General features: G+C 47.9%; 1 protein-coding gene across 1 annotated transcript; it reads left to right on the forward strand.

Moving 5' to 3' along the window:
* Positions 1 to 672: 672 nt before the first annotated feature.
* Positions 673 to 23,001, forward strand: LOC144000276 (uncharacterized). The gene is made up of 8 exons (XM_077494009.1): positions 673 to 781; positions 4,957 to 5,024; positions 5,142 to 5,219; positions 15,066 to 15,115; positions 15,189 to 16,091; positions 16,165 to 16,300; positions 16,366 to 16,446; positions 18,211 to 23,001. The coding sequence occupies exons 1-8, from the start codon at positions 727 to 729 to the stop codon at positions 18,529 to 18,531; spliced, it is 1,692 nt and encodes a 563-aa protein (XP_077350135.1). The 5' UTR covers positions 673 to 726; the 3' UTR covers positions 18,532 to 23,001.
* The last annotated feature ends 704 nt before the right edge of the window (positions 23,002 to 23,705 follow it).

The following is a 23,705-nucleotide window of genomic DNA, read 5'->3' on the forward strand; positions in this document are numbered from 1 at the left end:
AGAGAGGGGCTGCCCGAGAAGGACAAGAACTAGCAGTCATGTTCCCCCAGCCGCAGCATACTGCCAAGTTTGCTCCAGTGATGAGGAGGGAGGGGTTCATGAGGTCACTGAGTCTACTTGGGTGCCTGATAGAAGAGAGGAATGGTTGTATGCAACTACGGCGCTAACCTTTTCTCTGTCCTGTCACCATCTGAGGAGGCCACGAGGATGGTGAGCAGTGACAGTGCATGCATCAGTGACACTGTACCTCTTGTCTTCCTGTTGGAGCATACGCTTCGTGGAATAATGGACAGGGCACTTGAGGCAGAACAGCAGCAGGACTGATGAGCAGGATATCATCAGCAGGTGAGTCACTGTGGAGAGAGATAGGAGCTGGCAATTAGCCGACGGCTGAGCGGCCAGCTTTGAGAAGGAAGGGCTGAGCCCGGCCCTGACAATACTCATCACTGATAGATACTCATCACAATCTGACTCTTCCTCCAGTGCCCGGCTGTGACAAGCCTGTGATCAGTTTTCCAGCATGCTGGAGTCACACCTCGGATTATTATCTCTCATTGTTGGATTATTACAATGCTGGCAGTCACCGAGCTGTGTGTGTCCAATCATATCCATTGACTGGGGGAGATCTACTGTATATTGGATCATCTCCCCATCTCTGTGTCCTCAGATCTCAGACTGTCCATACGAGGAGCTTCACTACTGGGGTGCGGAGGAGTCCTCCTGAGGATGGCGGATATGAGGAGAAGCGCACGGAGCCTGGTGACCGAGGGCCAGAAATACGGTAATCCAGTGGGAGCCACATACAGTATGTGACAAAAGTAAGTACACCCCTCGGTGACATTCCTTCTCTCTTTTCATGTGACAACACTGAGGAAATGACACTTGTCTACAATGTAAAGTAGTGAGTGTACAGCTTGTATAACAGTGTAAATTTCCTGTCCCCTCAAAATAACTCAACACACAGCCATTAATGTCTAAACCGCTGGCAACAAAAGTCAGTACACCCCTAAGTGAAAATATCCAGATTGGGCCCAGTTAGCCATTTTCCCTGCCCCGGTGTCATGTGACTCGTTAGTGTTACAAGGTCTCAGGTGTGAATGGGGAGCAGGTGTGTTAAATTTACACTGTTATACAAGCTGTACACTCACTACTTTACATTGTAGACAAGTGTCATTTCTTCAGTGTTGTCACATGAAAAGAGAGAAGAAATGTCACTGAGGGGTGTACTTACTTTTGGGAGATACTGTATATAGATGATGTAATTCTGTATAATACAGTTGGGGGGAAATAACGATCGTCTCCCCTGCAGATGGTGTAAGATTTCCCACTTACATAGAAATGAAGGGTCTATAATTGTATTTTATATGATGGAGACAGAATATCAACCAAAAATACAGAAAAAAAAACCCACACAATACAAATGTTATAAATGGAGTTCAGGGAGTAAAATAAGTATTTGATCCCCTTAGTAGTTGGTGGGGAAACCCTTGTTGGTGATCACAGAGGTCAGACATTTCTTGTAGGTGGTGATGAGGTTTGCACATCTCAGGAGGGATTTTGGTCCTCTCTTCTTTATGCCCTGTACACACGGTCGGATTTTCTGATGGAAAATGTGCGATCGGATCGCGTTGTCGGAAAATCCCACCGTGTGTGGGCTCCATCTGACTTTTTCCGTCGGATTTTCTGATGCACAAGGATCTAAAATTTTCCGACAACAAAGTCCGATCCCAAAAATTCCGATCGTGTGTACACTATTCCGACGCACAAAGTGCCACGCATGCTCAGAATAAATTACCAGACGAAAGCTATTGGCTACCAGCCCGTTTATACTCCCGACGTACGTGTGTGACGTCACCTCGTTTAGAACGATCGGAAATTCCGACAACTTTGTGCAACCGTGTGTATGCAACACAAGTTTCGGACGAAATCCGTTGGGAAAAATCAGACGGGTTTTGTGGTCAGAATGTCCGACCCGTGTGTACAGAGCATTACAGATCTTCTCTAAATCCTGAAGGTCTCTTGGCAACTCGAAGTTTCGGCTCCTCCATACATGTTCTATAGGATGAAGGTCTGGAGACTGGCGAGGCCACTCCATGACCTTAATGTGCTTCTTCTTGAGCCACTCCTCGGCCTCGCCTTGGTGGTATGTTTTGGGTCATTGTAATGTTGGAAGACCCATCCATGACCCATCTTCAGTGTTCTGGATGAGGGAAGGAGGTTCTCATCCGAGATCTTACAATACACGGCCCCGTCCATTGGCCCCTCAATGCAGCAAAGTCGGCCTGTACCTTTATCAGAGAAACCGCCCCAAAGTGTCATGTTCCCCCTCCGTGTGTGACTGTAGGGATTGTGTTTTTAGGGTCATAGTCAGCATCTTTCTTCCTCCAAACATGGCGAGTCCCCCTCCTCAGGAAGACACATGTACAGGTCCCCTTCCTCAGGAAGACACATGTACAGGCCCCCCTCCTCAGGAAGACACATGTACAGGTCCTCCTCCTCAGGAAGACACATGGACAGGTCCTCCTCCTCAGGAAGACGCATGTACAGGTCCCCTTCCTCAGGAAGACACATGTACAGGTCCCCCTCCTCAGGAAGACACATGTACAGGTCCCCCTCCTCAGGAAGACACATGTACAGGTCCCCTTCCTCAGGAAGACACATGTACAGGTCCCCTTCCTCAGGAAGACACATGTACAGGTCCCCCTCCTCAGGAAGACACATGTACAGGCCCCCCTCCTCAGGAAGACACATGTACAGGTCCCCTTCCTCAGGAAGACACATGTACAGGTCCCCTTCCTCAGGAAGACACATGTACAGGTCCCCCTCCTCAGGAAGACACATGTACAGGCCCCCCTCCTCAGGAAGAGACACATGTACAGGTCCCCCTCCTCAGGAAGACACATGTACAGGTCCCCTTCCTCAGGAAGACACATGTACAGGTCCCCTTCCTCAGGAAGACACATGTACAGGTCATCCTCCTCAGGAAGACACATGTACAGGTCATCCTCCTCAGGAAGACACATGTACAGGTCCTCCTCCTCAGGAAGACACATGTACAGGTCCCCCTCCTCAGGAAGACACATGTACAGGTCCCCCTCCTCAGGAAGACACATGTACAGGTCCCCCTCCTCAGGAAGACACATGTACAGGTCCTCCTCCTCAGGAAGACACATGTACAGGCCCCCCTCCTCAAGAAGACACATGTACAGGTCCCCCTCCTCAGGAAGACACATGGACAGGTCCCCCTCCTCAGGAAGACACATGTACAGGTCCTCCTCCTCAGGAAGACACATGTACAGGTCCTCCTCCTCAGGAAGACACATGGACAGGTCCCCCTCCTCAGGAAGACACATGTACAGGTCCCCCTCCTCAGGAAGACACATGTACAGGTCCCCCTCCTCGGAAAGATATATGTACAGGCCCGTCTGAAGTTTGCCAATGATCATCTAAATGTTTCAGAGAAGGATTGGGGAGAAAGTTCTGTGGTCAAATTAGACCAAAACTCAGCTCTTTGGCATCAACTCGACTTGACGTGTTTGGAGGAAGAAAAATGGTGACTATGACCCTAAGAACACCATCCCTACAGTCACACACGGAGGGGGGAACATGAACACCATCCCTACAGTCACACACGGAGGGGGGAACATGAACACCATCCCTACAGTCACACACGGAGGGGGGAACATGAACACCATCCCTACAGTCACACACGGAGGGGGGAACATGAACACCATCCCTACAGTCACACACGGAGGGGGGAACATGATGCTTTGGGGCTGTTTCTCTGATAAAGGTGCAGGCCTCTGACTTTGCTGCATTGGGGGGCCAATGGACGGGGCCGTGTATTGTAAGATCTTGGAGGAGAACCTTCTTCCCTCAGGCAGAACATTGAAGATGGGTCATGGACGGGTCTTCCAGCATGACAATGACCCAAAACACACCGCCAAGGCAACAAAGGAGTGGCTCAAGACGAAGCACATGAAGGTCATAGAGTGGCCTAGTCAGTCTCCAGACCTTAATAATATAGAACATTTATGAAGGAGCTGAAACTTCGAGATGCCAAGAGACCTTGAGGATTTAGAGAAGATCTGTAGAGAAGAGAGGAGAAAATCCCTCCTGAGATGTGGAAACCTCATCACCACCTACAAGAAACGTCTGACCTCTGTGATCACCAACAAGGGTTTCTCCACCAACTACTAAAGCCCCGTACACACGACCGGACTTTTCAACATCCAAAGTCTGACGGAATGATTCCGGCAGACTATTCGATCGTGTGTGGGGGCTGCAACAGACTTTTGATTCGCAAAAGTCTGACAGACTTAAGAAATGGAACATGCTTCAAATTTTTCCGCCAGAACTCTGCCGGACCCAGAAATCCGCTCGTGTGTGTGCTAGTCTGACGGACTAAAACCGACACTAGGGCAGCTATTGGCTATGAACTTCCTTATTCTAGTCCGGTCATACGTCATCACGTTCGAATCCGTCGCACTTTGGTGTGATTGTGTGTGGCCAAGTCCGTTCATTCGGAAAGTCCGTCAGAACTCCGGCAGAACTCCGTCGAAAGTCTGTCGGACTTAAGTCCTGTCGTGTGTACGCGGCATAAGGGGATCAAATACTTATTTTACTCACTGATAACATTTGTATTGTGTGTTTTTTTCTGGATTTTTGGTTGATATTCTGTCTCCATCATATAAAATACACCTCTGATAACAATTATAGACCCTTCATTTCTATGTAAGTGGGAAATCTTACACCATCTGCAGGGAGACGATCGTTATTTTCCTCACTCTTATATCTGGAGAGCAGTGATGTCACTCTTGTATAATATATTATATATAGAGAGGGGGAGGAGATATTTGGTGTGGTCATTGTTGGGGTGACAGCCCCCCCCTGGGATTCGGGGTACACTTTACACGGATGATGATGGAAAGTTTGTCTTATATTTCTCTTGTCCAGATATTCGGATTTTGCTGGACATCGTACTATCAGAGGAATCCAACACTAGCCAGGAGCAGACAGTAAAGGTATGTGTGGGGGAGGGGAAATATCAGTGTGGGGGGGGGTAGTGGAGATGTCATTATACAGGGGGTGCAATGTGGGGCGTTTCCCCGGTTTATCCTCTGTTTGTCCTCCATATACAGCATGCGGTGAGGCGATGGATACGGGACGGGGTATCGGGGTTCAGCCTGGCCGGGGGCCACAGAGAGGCCCTGATGATGGTAAGATGGAAGAATTATAAGTTGTGATGACCTAATATTAGGATAATATCCGGATGGTGGAGGGATCAGGATGGTGGAGGGATCAGGATGGTGGAGGGATCAGGATGGTGGAGGGATCCGGAAATGGAGGATTTGGAATGTTGAGTTTTATAATATTCAATGTATACAATGTCCTTACAACATGGACTAGGGGAGTTATAACATTATGGAGGACCTCATGTACAGGTGAGCCGGGACATCAGGACTGAAGTTCTACTCTGTGGCCTCCATACTCTCCGACACACAAACTGCCACATGATGAGCTGGTGTTGTATGTCTGTTGTCTGACTGTGTGTGGTCAGTCCCTGTGCTGTACGTTGTGTGTGCAGAGACCACCACTGAGGACCAGGACAGAGACCACCCCTAAGGACCAGGACAGAGACCACCACTGAGGACCAGGACAGAGACCACCCCTAAGGACCAGGACAGAGACCACCACTGAGGACCAGGACAGAGACCACCACTGAGGACCAGGACAGAGACCACCCCTAAGGACCAGGACAGAGACCCCCACTGAGGACCAGGACAGAGACCCCCACTGAGGACCAGGACAGAGACCACCCCTGAGGACCAGGACAGAGACCCCCACTGAGGACCAGGACAGAGACCTCCATTGAGGACCAGGACAGAGACCACCACTGAGGACCAGGACAGAGACCACTACTGAGGACCAGGACAGAGACCACTACTGAGGACCAGGACAGAGACCACCACTGAGGACCAGGACAGAGACCACTACTGAGGACCAGGACAGAGACCACTACTGAGGACCAGGACAGAGACCTCCATTGAGGACCAGGACAGAGACCACTACTGAGGACCAGGACAGAGACCACCACTGAGGACCAGGACAGAGACCACAACTGAGGACCAGGACAGAGACCACCACTGAGGACCAGGACAGAGACCACCACTGAGGACCAGGACAGAGACCACCACTTATGATCAGCACAGAAACCACCACTGGGGGTCCAATCATATCTTATTAAAGGGATAGAGCCTGGGGTAACTCTGCTCCAGGATTTCCCTGTACAATCCTTTACCCTGAACCTTTGCTCTAGATGGAAGTGAGAAGTTGTCTACATTGAGAAACCATTAAAGCTCAGATAATATGTAGTTCCTGGGTTCCGTCATTCTTCATATATAGATACGGGGAGCCATCTATTACCATCACTTACCCGTGTTCTCCCCTTCATATCTCCATCACTTACCCGTGTTCTCTCCTCTATATCGCCATCACTTACCCGTGTTCTCTCCTCTATATCACCATCACTTACCCGTGTTCTCTCCTCTATATCACCATCACTTACCCGTGTTCTCTCCTCTATGTCACCATCACTTACCCATGTTCTCTCCTCTATATCACCATTACTTACCCGTGTTCTCTCCTCTATATCACCATCACTTACCCGTGTTCTCTCCTCTATATCACCATCACTTACCCGTGTTTTCTCCTCTATATCACCATCACTTACCCATGTTCTCTCCTCTATATCACCATCACTTACCCGTGTTCTCTCCTCTATGTCACCATCACTTACCCATGTTCTCTCCTCTATATCACCATCACTTACCCGTGTTCTCTCCTCTATGTCACCATCACTTACCCATGTTCTCTCCTCTATATCGCCATCACTTACCCGTGTTCTCTCCTCTATATCGCCATCACTTACCCGTGTTCTCTCCTCTATATCGCCATCACTTACCCGTGTTCTCTCCTCTATATCATCATCACTTACCTGTGTTCTCTCCTCTATATCATCATCACTTACCCGTGTTCTCTCCTCTATATCATCATCACTTACCCGTGTTCTCTCCTCTATATCATCATCACTTACCCGTGTTCTCTCCTCTATATCGCCATCACTTACCCGTGTTCTCTCCTCTATATCACCATCACTTACCTGTGTTCTCTCCTCTATATCATCATCACTTACCCGTGTTCTCTCCTCCATATCACCATCACTTACCCGTGTTCTCTCCTCTATATCGCCATCACTTACCCGTGTTCTCTCCTCTATATCACCATCACTTACCCGTGCTCTCTCCTCTATATCACCATCACTTACCCGTGTTCTCTCCTCTATATCATCATCACTTACCTGTGTTCTCTCCTCTATATCATCATCACTTACCCGTGTTCTCTCCTCTATATCATCATCACTTACCCGTGTTCTCTCCTCTATATCATCATCACTTACCCGTGTTCTCTCCTCTATATCGCCATCACTTACCCGTGTTCTCTCCTCTATATCACCATCACTTACCCGTGTTCTCTCCTCTATATCACCATCACTTACCCGTGTTCTCTCCTCTATATCACCATCACTTACCCGTGTTCTCTCCTCTATATCATCATCACTTACCCGTGTTCTCTCCTCTAAATCATCATCACTTACCCGTGTTCTCTCCTCTATATCACCATCACTTACCCGTGTTCTCACCTCTAAATCATCATCCCTTACCTGTGTTCTCACCTCTAAATCATCATCACTTACCCGTGTTCTCTCCTCTATGTCACCATCACTTACCCGTGTTCTCTCCTCTATATCATCATCACTTACCCGTGTTCTCTCCTCTATATCATCATCACTTACCCGTGTTCTCTCCTCTATATCGCCATCACTTACCCGTGTTCTCTCCTCTATATCACCATCACTTACCCGTGTTCTCTCCTCTATATCACCATCACTTACCCCTGTTCTCTCCTCTATATCACCATCACTTACCCGTGTTCTCTCCTCTATATCGCCATCACTTACCCGTGTTCTCTCCTCTATATCATCATCACTTACCCGTGTTCTCTCCTCTATATCATCATCACTTACCCGTGTTCTCACCTCTATATCGCCATCACTTACCCGTGTTCTCTCCTCTATATCACCATCACTTACCCGTGTTCTCTCCTCTATATCACCATCACTTACCTGTGTTCTCTCCTCTATATCATCATCACTTACCCGTGTTCTCTCCTCTAAATCATCATCACTTACCCGTGTTCTCTCCTCTATATCACCATCACTTACCCGTGTTCTCACCTCTAAATCATCATCCCTTACCTGTGTTCTCACCTCTAAATCATCATCACTTACCCGTGTTCTCTCCTCTATGTCACCATCACTTACCCGTGTTCTCTCCTCTATATCACCATCACTTACCCGTGTTCTCTCCTCTATGTCACCATCACTTACCCATGTTCTCTCCTCTATATCGCCATCACTTACCCGTGTTCTCTCCTCTATATCGCCATCACTTACCCGTGTTCTCTCCTCTATATCGCCATCACTTACCCGTGTTCTCTCCTCTATATCATCATCACTTACCCGTGTTCTCTCCTCTATATCGCCATCACTTACCCGTGTTCTCTCCTCTATATCGCCATCACTTACCCGTGTTCTCTCCTCTATATCGCCATCACTTACCTGTGTTCTCTCCTCTATAACGCCATCACTTACCCGTGTTCTCTCCTCTATGTCACCATCACTTACCCGTGTTCTCTCCTCTATGTCACCATCACTTACCCGTGTTCTCTCCTCTATATCACCATCACTTACCCGTGTTCTCTCCTCTATGTCACCATCACTTACCCATGTTCTCTCCTCTATATCGCCATCACTTACCCGTGTTCTCTCCTCTATATCGCCATCACTTACCCGTGTTCTCTCCTCTATATCGCCATCACTTACCCGTGTTCTCTCCTCTATATCATCATCACTTACCCGTGTTCTCTCCTCTATATCGCCATCACTTACCCGTGTTCTCTCCTCTATATCGCCATCACTTACCTGTGTTCTCTCCTCTATAACGCCATCACTTACCCGTGTTCTCTCCTCTATATCATCATCACTTACCTGTGTTCTCTCCTCTATATCATCATCACTTACCCGTGTTCTCTCCTCTATATCATCATCACTTACCCGTGTTCTCTCCTCTATATCATCATCACTTACCCGTGTTCTCTCCTCTATATCACCATCACTTACCCGTGTTCTCTCCTCTATATCATCATCACTTACCCGTGTTCTCTCCTCTAAATCATCATCACTTACCCGTGTTCTCTCCTCTATATCGCCATCACTTACCCGTGTTCTCACCTCTAAATCATCATCACTTACCTGTGTTCTCTCCTCTAAATCATCATCACTTACCTGTGTTCTCTCCTCTATATCATCATCACTTACCTGTGTTCTCTCCTCTATGTCACCATCACTTACCTGTGTTCTCTCCTCTATATCACCATCACTTACCTGTGTTCTCTCCTCTATATCACCATCACTTACCCGTGTTCTCCCCTTCATATCTCCATCACTTACCCGTGTTCTCTCCTCTATATCGCCATCACTTACCCGTGTTCTCTCCTCTATGTCACCATCACTTACCCGTGTTCTCCCCTTCATATCTCCATCACTTACCCGTGTTCTCTCCTCTATATCATCATCACTTACCCGTGTTCTCTCCTCTATATCACCATCACTTACCTGTGTTCTATCCTCTATATCATCATCACTTACCCGTGTTCTCTCCTCTATATCGCCATCACTTACCCGTGTTCTCTCCTCTATATCACCATCACTTACCCGTGTTCTCTCCTCTATATCACCATCACTTACCCGTGTTCTCTCCTCTATATCATCATCACTTACCCGTGTTCTCTCCTCTAAATCATCATCACTTACCCGTGTTCTCTCCTCTATATCGCCATCACTTACCCGTGTTCTCACCTCTAAATCATCATCACTTACCTGTGTTCTCTCCTCTAAATCATCATCACTTACCTGTGTTCTCTCCTCTATATCATCATCACTTACCCGTGTTCTCTCCTCTATATCACCATCACTTACCCGTGTTCTCACCTCTAAATCATCATCACTTACCTGTGTTCTCTCCTCTAAATCATCATCACTTACCTGTGTTCTCTCCTCTATATCATCATCACTTACCCGTGTTCTCTCCTCTAAATCATCATCACTTACCCGTGTTCTCTCCTCTATATCGCCATCACTTACCCGTGTTCTCACCTCTAAATCATCATCACTTACCTGTGTTCTCTCCTCTAAATCATCATCACTTACCTGTGTTCTCTCCTCTATATCATCATCACTTACCTGTGTTCTCTCCTCTATATCATCATCACTTACCTGTGTTCTCTCCTCTATATCATCATCACTTACCCGTGTTCTCTCCTCTATATCATCATCACTTACCCGTGTTCTCTCCTCTATATCACCATCACTTACCTGTGTTCTCTCCTCTATATCACCATCACTTACCCGTGTTCTCCCCTTCATATCTCCATCACTTACCTGTGTTCTCTCCTCTATATCACCATCACTTACCCGTGTTCTCCCCTTCATATCTCCATCACTTACCTGTGTTCTCTCCTCTATATCGCCATCACTTACCCGTGTTCTCTCCTCCATATCACCATCACTTACCCGTGTTCTCTCCTCTATATCATCATCACTTACCCGTGTTCTCTCCTCTATATCACCATCACTTACCCGTGTTCTCTCCTCTATATCACCATCACTTACCCGTGTTCTCCCCTTCATATCTCCATCACTTACCCGTGTTCTCTCCTCTATATCTCCATCACTTACCCGTGTTCTCTCCTCTATGTCACCATCACTTACCCGTGTTCTCTCCTCTATATCGCCATCACTTACCCGTGTCCTCCCCTTCATATCTCCATCACTTAACCGTGTTCTCCCCTCTATATCGCCATCACTTACCCGTGTTCTCTCTTCTATATCACCATCACTTACCTGTGTTCTCTCCTTCATATCTCCATCACTTACCCGTGTTCTCTCCTCTATATCGCCATCACTTACCCGTGTTCTCTCCTCTATACCTCCATCACTTAACCGTGTTCTCCCCTCTATATCGCCATCACTTACCCGTGTTCTCTCCTCTATATCACCATCACTTACCCATGTTCTCTCCTCTATATCGCCATCACTTACCCGTGTTCTCTCCTCTATATCACCATCACTTACCTGTGTTCTCTCCTCTATATCACCATCACTTACCCGTGTTCTCCCCTTCATATCTCCATCACTTACCCGTGTTCTCTCCTCTATATCTCCATCACTTACCCGTGTTCTCTCCTCTATGTCACCATCACTTACCCGTGTTCTCTCCTCTATATCGCCATCACTTACCCGTGTCCTCCCCTTCATATCTCCATCACTTAACCGTGTTCTCCCCTCTATATCGCCATCACTTACCCGTGTTCTCTCCTCTATATCACCATCACTTACCTGTGTTCTCTCCTTCATATCTCCATCACTTACCCGTGTTCTCTCCTCTATATCGCCATCACTTACCCGTGTTCTCTCCTCGATACCTCCATCACTTAACCGTGTTCTCCCCTCTATATCGCCATCACTTACCCGTGTTCTCTCCTCTATATCACCATCACTTACCCATGTTCTCTCCTCTATATCGCCATCACTTACCCGTGTTCTCTCCTCTATATCACCATCACTTACCCGTGTTCTCTCCTCCATATCACCATCACTTACCCGTGTTCTCTCCTCTATATCGCCATCACTTACCCGTGTTCTCTCCTCTATATCGCCATCACTTACCCGTGTTCTCTCCTCTATGTCACCATCACTTACCCGTGTTCTCTCCTCTAAATCGCCATCACTTAACCCGTGTTCTCTCCTCTATATCGCCATCACTTACCTGTGTTCTCTCCTCTATGTCACCATCACTTACCCGTGTTCTCTCCTCTATGTCACCATCACTTACCCGTGTTCTCTCCTCTATGTCACCATCACTTACCCGTGTTCTCTCCTCTATGTCACCATCACTTACCCGTGTTCTCTCCTCTATATCACCATCACTTACCCGTGTTCTCTCCTCTATATCACCATCACTTACCCGTGTTCTCCCCTTCATATCTCCATCACTTACCTGTGTTCTCTCCTCTATATCACCATCACTTACCCGTGTTCTCCCCTTCATATCTCCATCACTTACCTGTGTTCTCACCTCTATATCGCCATCACTTACCCGTGTTCTCTCCTCCATATCACCATCACTTACCCGTGTTCTCTCCTCTATATCATCATCACTTACCCGTGTTCTCTCCTCTATATCACCATCACTTACCCGTGTTCTCTCCTCTATATCACCATCACTTACCCGTGTTCTCCCCTTCATATCTCCATCACTTACCCGTGTTCTCTCCTCTATATCTCCATCACTTACCCGTGTTCTCTCCTCTATGTCACCATCACTTACCCGTGTTCTCTCCTCTATATCGCCATCACTTACCCGTGTCCTCCCCTTCATATCTCCATCACTTAACCGTGTTCTCCCCTCTATATCGCCATCACTTACCCGTGTTCTCTCTTCTATATCACCATCACTTACCTGTGTTCTCTCCTTCATATCTCCATCACTTACCCGTGTTCTCTCCTCTATATCGCCATCACTTACCCGTGTTCTCTCCTCTATACCTCCATCACTTAACCGTGTTCTCCCCTCTATATCGCCATCACTTACCCGTGTTCTCTCCTCTATATCACCATCACTTACCCATGTTCTCTCCTCTATATCGCCATCACTTACCCGTGTTCTCTCCTCTATATCACCATCACTTACCTGTGTTCTCTCCTCTATATCACCATCACTTACCCGTGTTCTCCCCTTCATATCTCCATCACTTACCCGTGTTCTCTCCTCTATATCTCCATCACTTACCCGTGTTCTCTCCTCTATGTCACCATCACTTACCCGTGTTCTCTCCTCTATATCGCCATCACTTACCCGTGTCCTCCCCTTCATATCTCCATCACTTAACCGTGTTCTCCCCTCTATATCGCCATCACTTACCCGTGTTCTCTCCTCTATATCACCATCACTTACCTGTGTTCTCTCCTTCATATCTCCATCACTTACCCGTGTTCTCTCCTCTATATCGCCATCACTTACCCGTGTTCTCTCCTCGATACCTCCATCACTTAACCGTGTTCTCCCCTCTATATCGCCATCACTTACCCGTGTTCTCTCCTCTATATCACCATCACTTACCCATGTTCTCTCCTCTATATCGCCATCACTTACCCGTGTTCTCTCCTCTATATCACCATCACTTACCCGTGTTCTCTCCTCCATATCACCATCACTTACCCGTGTTCTCTCCTCTATATCGCCATCACTTACCCGTGTTCTCTCCTCTATATCGCCATCACTTACCCGTGTTCTCTCCTCTATGTCACCATCACTTACCCGTGTTCTCTCCTCTAAATCGCCATCACTTAACCCGTGTTCTCTCCTCTATATCGCCATCACTTACCTGTGTTCTCTCCTCTATGTCACCATCACTTACCCGTGTTCTCTCCTCTATGTCACCATCACTTACCCGTGTTCTCTCCTCTATGTCACCATCACTTACCCGTGTTCTCTCCTCTATGTCACCATCACTTACCCGTGTTCTCTCCTCTATATCACCATCACTTACCCGTGTTCTCTCCTCTATATCACCATCACTTACCCGTGTTCTCTCCTCCATATCACCATCACTTACCCGTGTTCTCTCCTCTATATCGCCATCACTTACCCGTGTTCTCTCCTCTATATCGCCATCACTTACCCGTGTTCTCTCCTCTATATCACCATCACTTACCCGTGTTCTCTCCTCTATATCGCCATCACTTACCCGTGTTCTCTCCTCTATATCGCCATCACTTACCCGTGTTCTCTCCTCCATATCACCATCACTTACCCGTGTTCTCTCCTCTATATCACCATCACTTACCCGTGTTCTCTCCTCTATATCACCATCACTTACCCGTGTTCTCTCCTCTATATCACCATCACTTACCTGTGTTCTCTCCTCTATATCACCATCACTTACCCGTGTTCTCTCCTCTATATCACCATCACTTACCCGTGTTCTCTCCTCTATATCACCATCACTTACCCGTGTTCTCTCCTCTATATCACCATCACTTACCCGTGTTCTCTCCTCTATATCGCCATCACTTACCCGTGTTTTCTCCTCCATATCACCATCACTTACCCGTGTTCTCTCCTCTATATCGCCATCACTTACCCGTGTTCTCTCCTCCATATCACCATCACTTACCGGTGTTCTCTCCTCTATATCACCATCACTTACCCGTGTTCTCTCCTCTATATCACCATCACTTACCCGTGTTCTCTCCTCCATATCACCATCACTTACCCGTGTTCTCTCCTCTATATCGCCATCACTTACCCGTGTTCTCTCCTCTATGTCACCATCACTTACCCGTGTTCTCTCCTCTAAATCGCCATCACTTAACCCGTGTTCTCTCCTCTATATCACCATCACTTACCTGTGTTCTCTCCTCTATATCGCCATCACTTACCCGTGTTCTCTCCTCTATGTCACCATCACTTACCCGTGTTCTCTCCTCTAAATCGCCATCACTTAACCCGTGTTCTCTCCTCTATATCGCCATCACTTACCTGTGTTCTCTCCTCTATGTCACCATCACTTACCCGTGTTCTCTCCTCTATGTCACCATCACTTACCCGTGTTCTCTCCTCTATGTCACCATCACTTACCCGTGTTCTCTCCTCTATATCACCATCACTTACCCGTGTTCTCTCCTCTATATCACCATCACTTACCCGTGTTCTCTCCTCTATGTCACCATCACTTACCCGTGTTCTCTCCTCTATATCACCATCACTTACCCGTGTTCTCTCCTCCATATCGCCATCACTTACCCGTGTTCTCTCCTCTATATCACCATCACTTACCCATGTTCTCTCCTCCATATCACCATCACTTACCTGTGTTCTCAGGTGGTGGAAAGTCTTCAGGAGGAGCTGGACGGTGTCAGTGGAGAGGAAAGGTGACACCACAATATTACAGAGTCACACAATGACAACCTACATGACACAATTCTAACACAAGTCTACTATTAGGATAGTTCTGCTCCCTGATTGGCTGGGTGAGGAGGTCACCATCACTTACCCGTGTTCTCTCCTCTATATCACCATCACTTACCCGTGTTCTCTCCTCTATATCACCATCCCTTACCCGTGTTCTCTCCTCTATGTCACCATCACTTACCCGTGTTCTCTCCTCTATATCACCATCACTTACCCGTGTTCTCTCCTCTATATCACCATCACTTACCCGTGTTCTCTCCTCTATATCACCATCACTTACCTGTGTTCTCTCCTCTATATCACCATCACTTACCCGTGTTCTCTCCTCTATATCACCATCACTTACCCGTGTTCTCTCCTCTATATCACCATCACTTACCCGTGTTCTTTCCTCTATATCACCATCACTTACCCGTGTTCTCTCCTCTATATCGCCATCACTTACCCGTGTTTTCTCCTCTATATCACCATCACTTACCGGTGTTCTCTCCTCTATATCACCATCACTTACCCGTGTTCTCTCCTCTATATCACCATTACTTACCCGTGTTTTCTCCTCTATATCACCATCACTTACCCGTGTTCTCTCCTCTATATCACCATCACTTACCCGTGTTCTCTCCTCTATATCACCATCACTTACCCGTGTTCTCTCCTCTATATCGCCATCACTTACCCGTGTTCTCTCCTCTATATCACCATCACTTACCCGTGTTCTCTCCTCCATATCACCATCACTTACCCGTGTTCTCTCCTCTATATCACCATCACTTACCCGTGTTCTCTCCTCTATATCACCATCACTTACCCGTGTTCTCTCCTCTATATCACCATCACTTACCCATGTTCTCTCCTCCATATCACCATCACTTACCTGTGTTCTCAGGTGGTGGAAAGTCTTCAGGAGGAGCTGGACGGTGTCAGTGGAGAGGAAAGGTGACACCACAATATTACAGAGTCACACAATGACAACCTACATGACACAATTCTAACACAAGTCTACTATTAGGATAGTTCTGCTCCCTGATTGGCTGGGTGAGGAGGTCACCATCAACAAGTCCCTCTTCCTGCGGACCCGCCCCGTATTAGACTGGAAGCCATGGGAGGCCGAAGAGAGTTCAGAGGTCATGAAAACTGTGTGGGAGGTGAGAACTTGGGGGAGGAGGGGGGTCATTTATGGACCATTGGTGACGTTCTGTCTTCTCTGCAGGTTTCGTCTCTCACCTCTCCAAAACTGCTGCAATTCATGGCGGTCACCTTGCCGGGAACCATCAAACTGTCCCTCAGCCAGGTGGGTCACCTCACCTGTACCTAGACAGAGAGCATTCATGGGGGGTCTCCCAAGTGGGTCACCTCACCTGTACCTAGACAGAGAGCATTCATGGGGGGTCTCCCAGGTGGGTCACCTCACCTGTACCTAGACAGAGAGCATTAATGGGGGGTCTCCCAGGTGGGTCCCCTCGCCTGTACCTAGACAGAGATCATTAATGGGGGTCTCCCAGGTGGGTCACCTCACCTGTACCTAGACAGAGAGCATTAACGGGGGGTCTCCCAGGTGGGTCACCTCACCTGTACCTAGACAGAGAGCATTAATGAGGGGTCTCCCAGTCACCTCACCTGTACCTAGACAGAGAGCATTAATTGGGGGGTCTACCAGGTGGGTCACCTCACCTGTACCTAGACAGAGAGCATTAATGAGGGGTCTCCCAGTCACCTCACCTGTACCTAGACAGAGAGCATTAATTGGGGGGTCTACCAGGTGGGTCACCTCACCTGTACCTAGACAGAGAGCATTAATGGGGGGTCTCCCAGGTGGGTCACCTCGCCTGAACCTAGACAGAGAGCATTAATGAGGGGTCTCCCAGTCACCTCACCTGTACCTAGACAGAGAGCATTAATTGGGGGGTCTACCAGGTGGGTCACCTCACCTGTACCTAGACAGAGAGCATTAATGAGGGGTCTCCCAGTCACCTCACCTGTACCTAGACAGAGAGCATTAATTGGGGGGTCTACCAGGTGGGTCACCTCACCTGTACCTAGACAGAGAGCATTAATGGGGGGTCTCCCAGGTGGGTCACCTCACCTGTACCTAGACAGAGAGCATTAACAGGGGGTCTCCCAGGTGTGTCACCTCACCTGTACCTAGACAGAGAGCATTAACGGGGGGTCTCCCAGGTGGGTCACCTCACCTGTACCTAGACAGAGAGCATTAACAGAGGGTCTCCCAGGTGGGTCACCTCACCTGTACCTAGACAGAGAGCATTAATGAGGGGTCTCCCAGTCACCTCACCTGTACCTAGACAGAGAGCATTAACGGGGGGTCTCCCAGGTGGGTCACCTCACCTGTACCTAGACAGAGAGCATTAACAGAGGGTCTCCCAGGTGGGTCACCTCACCTGTACCTAGACAGAGAGCATTAACAGGGGGTCTCCCAGGTGGGTCACCTCACCTGTACCTAGACAGAGAGCATTAACGGGGGGTCTCCCAGGTGGGTCACCTCACCTGTACCTAGACAGAGAGCATTAATGGGGGTCTCCCAGGTGGGTCACCTCACCTGTACTTAGACAGAGAGCATTAATTGGGGGTCTCCCAGTCACCTCACCTGTACCTAGACAGAGAGCATTAACGGGGGGTCTCCCAGGTGGGTCACCTCACCTGTACCTAGACAGAGAGCATTAACGGGGGGTCTCCCAGGTGGGTCACCTCACCTGTACCTAGACAGAGAGCATTAATGAGGGGTCTCCCAGTCACCTCACCTGTACCTAGACAGAGAGCATTAATTGGGGGGTCTACCAGGTGGGTCACCTCACCTGTACCTAGACAGAGAGCATTAATGGGGGGTCTCCCAGGTGGGTCACCTCGCCTGAACCTAGACAGAGAGCATTCATGGGGGGTCTCTGTCATACACCTCTGACCCCAGATGGGGGCATTTCTGATGCTGTGACCCCAGAATACAGAATTTTTGGGAGTGGGGGGAGGGGACTGCCTGGCTGGTATGGGAATCAATGGTGGGAATATATTCTGTGACCAAGTTTCCTCCTTTCCATTTCTGCAGACACATCCGCCACCCTCCTGGCTCCGCTCTCTACTCCTCCTGCGCCTCCAGAACCCCGCCCTTTACGCTGGATGGCTACAAACCCTGTCTGATAACTCCACCCTCAGCGTCCTGAGCCACTGGGGCTGCTCTACCCTCCTAGTCGCCATCAATCCATCCAACCAATCCCAGATCTTCCCCTTGCACCTCCCACACTACACCGCCACGGCAAAACTCCTGCTCTCCACCCAGCAGGGCCACAATGGAGGAAAGATGGCAGAAGACAGTGTGCTGCTGGCACCGAGAGAGGCCCAACTACTCCGTCTGACACCGCAAGAGTGAGACAATTGAACTGGAGCTGTAATCCTGCCAACCTCATCCCACGCTGTGCCAACCTCACCCAACACCGTGCCAACCTCACCCTACATTGTGCCACCCTTACCCTACATTGTGCCAACCTCACCCTACATTGTGCCAACCTCACCCTACATTGTGCCTGCCTCTACCTACATTGTGCCAACCTCATCTCACACTATGGCAACATCACCTTACATTGTGCCAAACTTACCCAAAAACCCAACCGCACCCAGCACTGTGCCAGCCTCACTCTGCATTGTGCCAATCTAACCCTACACTGCTAATCTACATTATGACAACCTCATTTAACAACCCAGCCACACCCTAGTGTGCCAACCTCACCCCACACTGTGCCAACCTTACTATACATTGTGCTACCCTCACCCCACATTGTGCCAAACTCATCCAACAACCCAACCTCACTCTATATTGTGCCAACCTCCCCCTACACTGTGCCAATAGTAACCTTCAATGTGCCAAGAATACACTACATTGTGCCATCCTAATCCTAAACAGAACCAACAGTACCCTACACAGTGCCAACCACACACTATGCTTGAGCATACCTTACTCCACATTGTGCCAACAATAGCCTACACTTTGCCATCCATATACTACTTTGTGCCAATCTCACCCTTTTCTGTGCCAACCTCACCCTACACTACAACATTCATACCTAATGGTGTGCCAACCTCACCCTACACTACAACAACCGTAACCTATACTGTGCCAACCTCACTCTACACTACAACAGCCATACCCAATACTCTGCCAACCTCACTCTACACTACAACGGCCATACTTTATACTGTGCCAACCTCATTCTACACTACAACAACCGTACCCTATACTGAGCCAGCCTCACTCTACACTACAACAATTGTACCCTATACTGTGCCAACCTCACTCTACACTCCAACAACCGTACCCTATACTGTGCCAACCTCACCCTACACTACAACAACCATACCCTATACTGTGCCAACCTCACCCTACAACAACTGTACCCTATACTGTGCCAACCTCAGTCTACAACAACTGTACCCTATACTGTGCCAACCTCACCCTACACTACAACAACCATACCCAATACTCTGGCAACCTCACCCTACACTACAACAGCCATACTTTATACTGTGCCAACCTCACTCTACACTACAACCATACCCTATACTGTGCCAACCTCACTCTACACTACAACAACCGTACCCTATACTGAGCCAGCCTCACTCTACACTACAAAAACTGTACCCTATACTGTGCCAACCTCACCCTACACTACAACAACCATACCCTATACTGTGCCAACCTCACCCTACAACAACTGTACCCTATACTGTGCCAACCTCACTCACAACAACTGTACCCTATATTGTGCCAACCTCACTCTACAACTGTACCTTATATTGTGCCAACCTCACTCTACACTACAACAACCATACCCTATACTGTGCCAACCTCACCCTACACTACAACAACCATACCCTATACTGTGCCAACCTCACCCTACAACAACTGTACCCTATATTGTGCCAACCTCGCTCTACAACAACTGTACCTTATATTGTGCCAACCTCACCCTACACTACAACAGCCATACTTTATACTGTGCCAACCTCACTCTACACTACAGCCATACCCTATACTGTGTCAACCTCACCCTACACTACAACAACTGTACCCTATACTGAGCCAGCCTCACTCTACACTACAACAACTGTACCCTATACTGTGCCAACCTCACCCTACAACAACTGTACCCTATACTGTGCCAACCTCACCCTACACTACAACAACTGTACCCTATACTGCGCTGACCTCACCCTACAACTGTACCCTATACTGTGCCAACCTCACCATACACTACAACAACTGAAAGAGGTGTTTTAGAGCCCCCTAATAATATATATTCCTTATTTTGGGTTATTACTCCTTATGGGCCGGGTTCACACAGCTGTGATGCCCGAAATCGGACGCGATTCGCACCGCACTGCAGTGCAAATCACATGCCATCTCTGTGAGATGCCAACCCAGCCATACAGATAGAGTATATAGATATAGTATACAAATATGGTATTCAGATCTAGTATACAGACATAGTATACAGATATAGTATACAGATATAGTATATAGATGTAGTATACAGATATGGTATACAGATATAGTATACAGATATAGTATACAGATATAGTATATAGATGTAGTATACAGATATGGTATACAGATATAGTATACAGATATAGTATGGCTGAATTTGCATTGCATTCGGACCAAACTCGCTCGGGACCCTTTTTTTAAGTCCGCAGCAGAATCGGATTTGATGCGATGCGATTCCTGGCTGAATTTGCAGTTCGCTCTGCGATATGTAAACCGATTTGGGGGGGTCATTAGCTTTTTATTGACACTCCCGAGTCCCGGCAGTTTGCATAGAGCAGTGTGAATTGCCTGCGAGTTGTATGCGATGCACTGGAGATTCGCAGGGTCCCCGCATCGCTGCAGTGTGAGCCGAGCCCTCTACATATTGTTGCCCTGAAGTGAGAAGTCCGGGAGATGTTTCTACAGAGAAGATGGAAGTCTTGGTTTAGTTTTGTCCTAACCACAAATCTAACGTCAAAGAGATGTGATAGACTTTGTATTAAGAGCTGTCTGAGCATTGAGAGGCAAGAAATGCTATGAATGACTGTCCATGGGGGAGGGGTTTGGCATGGCTTGGATCGGTAATATCCCATGGGTGGGCTATATCTTGAATGTACAGAGCCTTGAAGAAGTATTCATACCCCTTGACATTCCCCATATTTTCTCATGTTACAACCAAAACCATAAATGTATTTTATTGGGATTTTCTGTGATGGACCAACAACAAGTGTCACATAATTGTGAAGTGGAAGGAAAATGATAAATGATACAAATAAATATGTGAAAAGTGTGGGGGGGGGGGCATTTGTATGGCGCCCCCTTTACTCCGATACCCCTAACTACAATATAGAGGAACCAATTGCCTTCAGAAGTCACCTAATTAGTAAATAGAGCCCACCTGTGTGTCATTTAATCTCAGTATAAATACAGCTGTTCTGTGAAGCCCTCAGAGGTTTGTTAGAGAACCTTAGTGAACAAACAGTATCATGAAGGCCAAGGAACACACCAGACAGGTCAGGGATAAAGTTGTGGAGAAGTATAAAGCAGGGTTGGGTTATAATAAAATCTCCCAAGCTTTGACCATCTCACGGAGCTCTGTTCAATCCATCATCGGAAAATGGAAAGAGTATGGCACAACCGCAAACCTACCAAGACACGGCCGTCCACCTAAACTGACCGGGCCGGGCAAGGAGAGCATTCATCAGAGAAGAGCCAAGAGGTCCATGGTAACTCTGGAGGAGCTGCAGAGATCCACAGCTCAGGGGGGAGAATCTGTCCACAGGACAACTATTAGTCGTCTCTCCACAAATCTGCCCTTTATGTGTGGGGAAAACTAACACTGCCCATCCCCCGAACACACCATCCCCACCGTGAGACATGGTGGTGGCAGCATCATGTGGTGGGGATGGTTTTCTTCAGCAGGGACAGGGAAGCTGCTCAGAGTTGATGGGAAGATGGATGGAGACAAATATAGGACAATCTTAGAAGAAAACCTGTAAAGCCGTGTACACACGGGCGGACTGTCTGTCCAACTTAGTCCGCCGAAACACATTTCAGCGGACAATCCGCTCGTGTGTGGGCTTCAGCGGACTTTTTCAGCGTGCAGTCTGGCGGACTAAGTATTTCGGAATTTCCATAATATTGTCCGTCCAACTTTGGTTTCAGCGGACAGTCCGCTCGTGAGTAGGCAAGTTCGACGGACAAAGTATGGCGCATGCTCAGAAAGGATTTACACGGCGAAAGGTTGCATTGCTGTGTATTGGACGTCCTATTTCTAGTCCCGTCGTACGTGCTGTACACGTCATCGCGCAAGCTTTCGACGGACTGTCTGTTCATCGTGTGTGGTCAAGTCCGTTCATTCGAAAGTAGGACGGACTGTCCGTCGGATTGTCTGACGGACTTAGTTGGCCATACAGTCCGCTCGTGTGTACGTGGCTTTAGAGTCGGCAGAAGACTTGAGACCGGGGCGGAGGTTGCCCTTTCAGCAGGACAACGACCCGAAACATCCAGCCAGAGCTACAATGGAATGGTTTACATCAAAGCATATTCATGTGTTAGAATGGCCCAGTCACAGTCCAGACCTAAATCCCATTGAGAATCTGTGGCCAGACTTGAAAATTGCTGATCACAGACGCTCTCCATCCAATCTGACAGAGCTTGAGATATTCTACAGAGAAGAAGAATGGGCAGAAATGTCCTCTCTAGATGGGCAAAGCTGGTAGATACACCCCCAAAAAGACTTGTAGAGAAAGGGGGTTCTACAAAGTACTGACTCAGTATGTTCTGTATATAATAAAATTAATAATAATAATCAGAGAATTTCAGTTTCCTCATTATTGTGTAATGAAATGTGGGAAGAATCTGTATGTTCTCCTAGAAGAAGATCTGCCATAAGGTCTATTCATGGGAAGCCGGGCACTGCCATGGGAGACATGTACCAATGTACAGCAGGGGAGGGTCTATTCAATCTATTCCAATTATCTTCTTGTAGTTTGCTTATCTCTGAATTTTGATTAAAAGAACCCGTCACCACCACAGAGGACTTGGGCATGTAAAGAAGTAACATTTTCTCTGAGCATATTCACAATGTTACAATGTAATTATATATCCAGAGCAATGATTACGACTGGTCAGGTGATCACACCTAACCATCCTCCTATGTAGGGTCAGGAGATCACACCTAGCCATCCTCCTATGTAGGGTCAGGAGATCACATCTAGCCATCCTCCTATGTAGAGTCCAGAGATCACACCTAGCCAACCTCCTATGTAGGGTCAGGAGATCACACCTAGCCATCCTCCTATGTAGAGTCCAGAGATCACACCTAGCCATCCTCCTATGTAGAGTCCAGAGATCACACCTAGCCATCCTCCTATGTAGGGTCCAGAGATCACACCTAGCCATCCTCCTATGTAGGGTCCAGAGATCACACCTAGCCATCCTCCTATGTAGGGTCAGGAGATCACACCTAGCCATCCTCTATGTAGGGCCAGGAGATCACACCTAGCCATCCTCCTATGTAG

The sequence above is a fragment of the Lithobates pipiens genome, unplaced genomic scaffold (assembly GCF_037356315.1).
Source record: "Lithobates pipiens isolate NorthernLeopardFrog02 unplaced genomic scaffold, aLitPip1_a1.2 Scaffold_206, whole genome shotgun sequence".
Classification (NCBI taxonomy): Eukaryota; Metazoa; Chordata; class Amphibia; order Anura; family Ranidae; genus Lithobates; species Lithobates pipiens.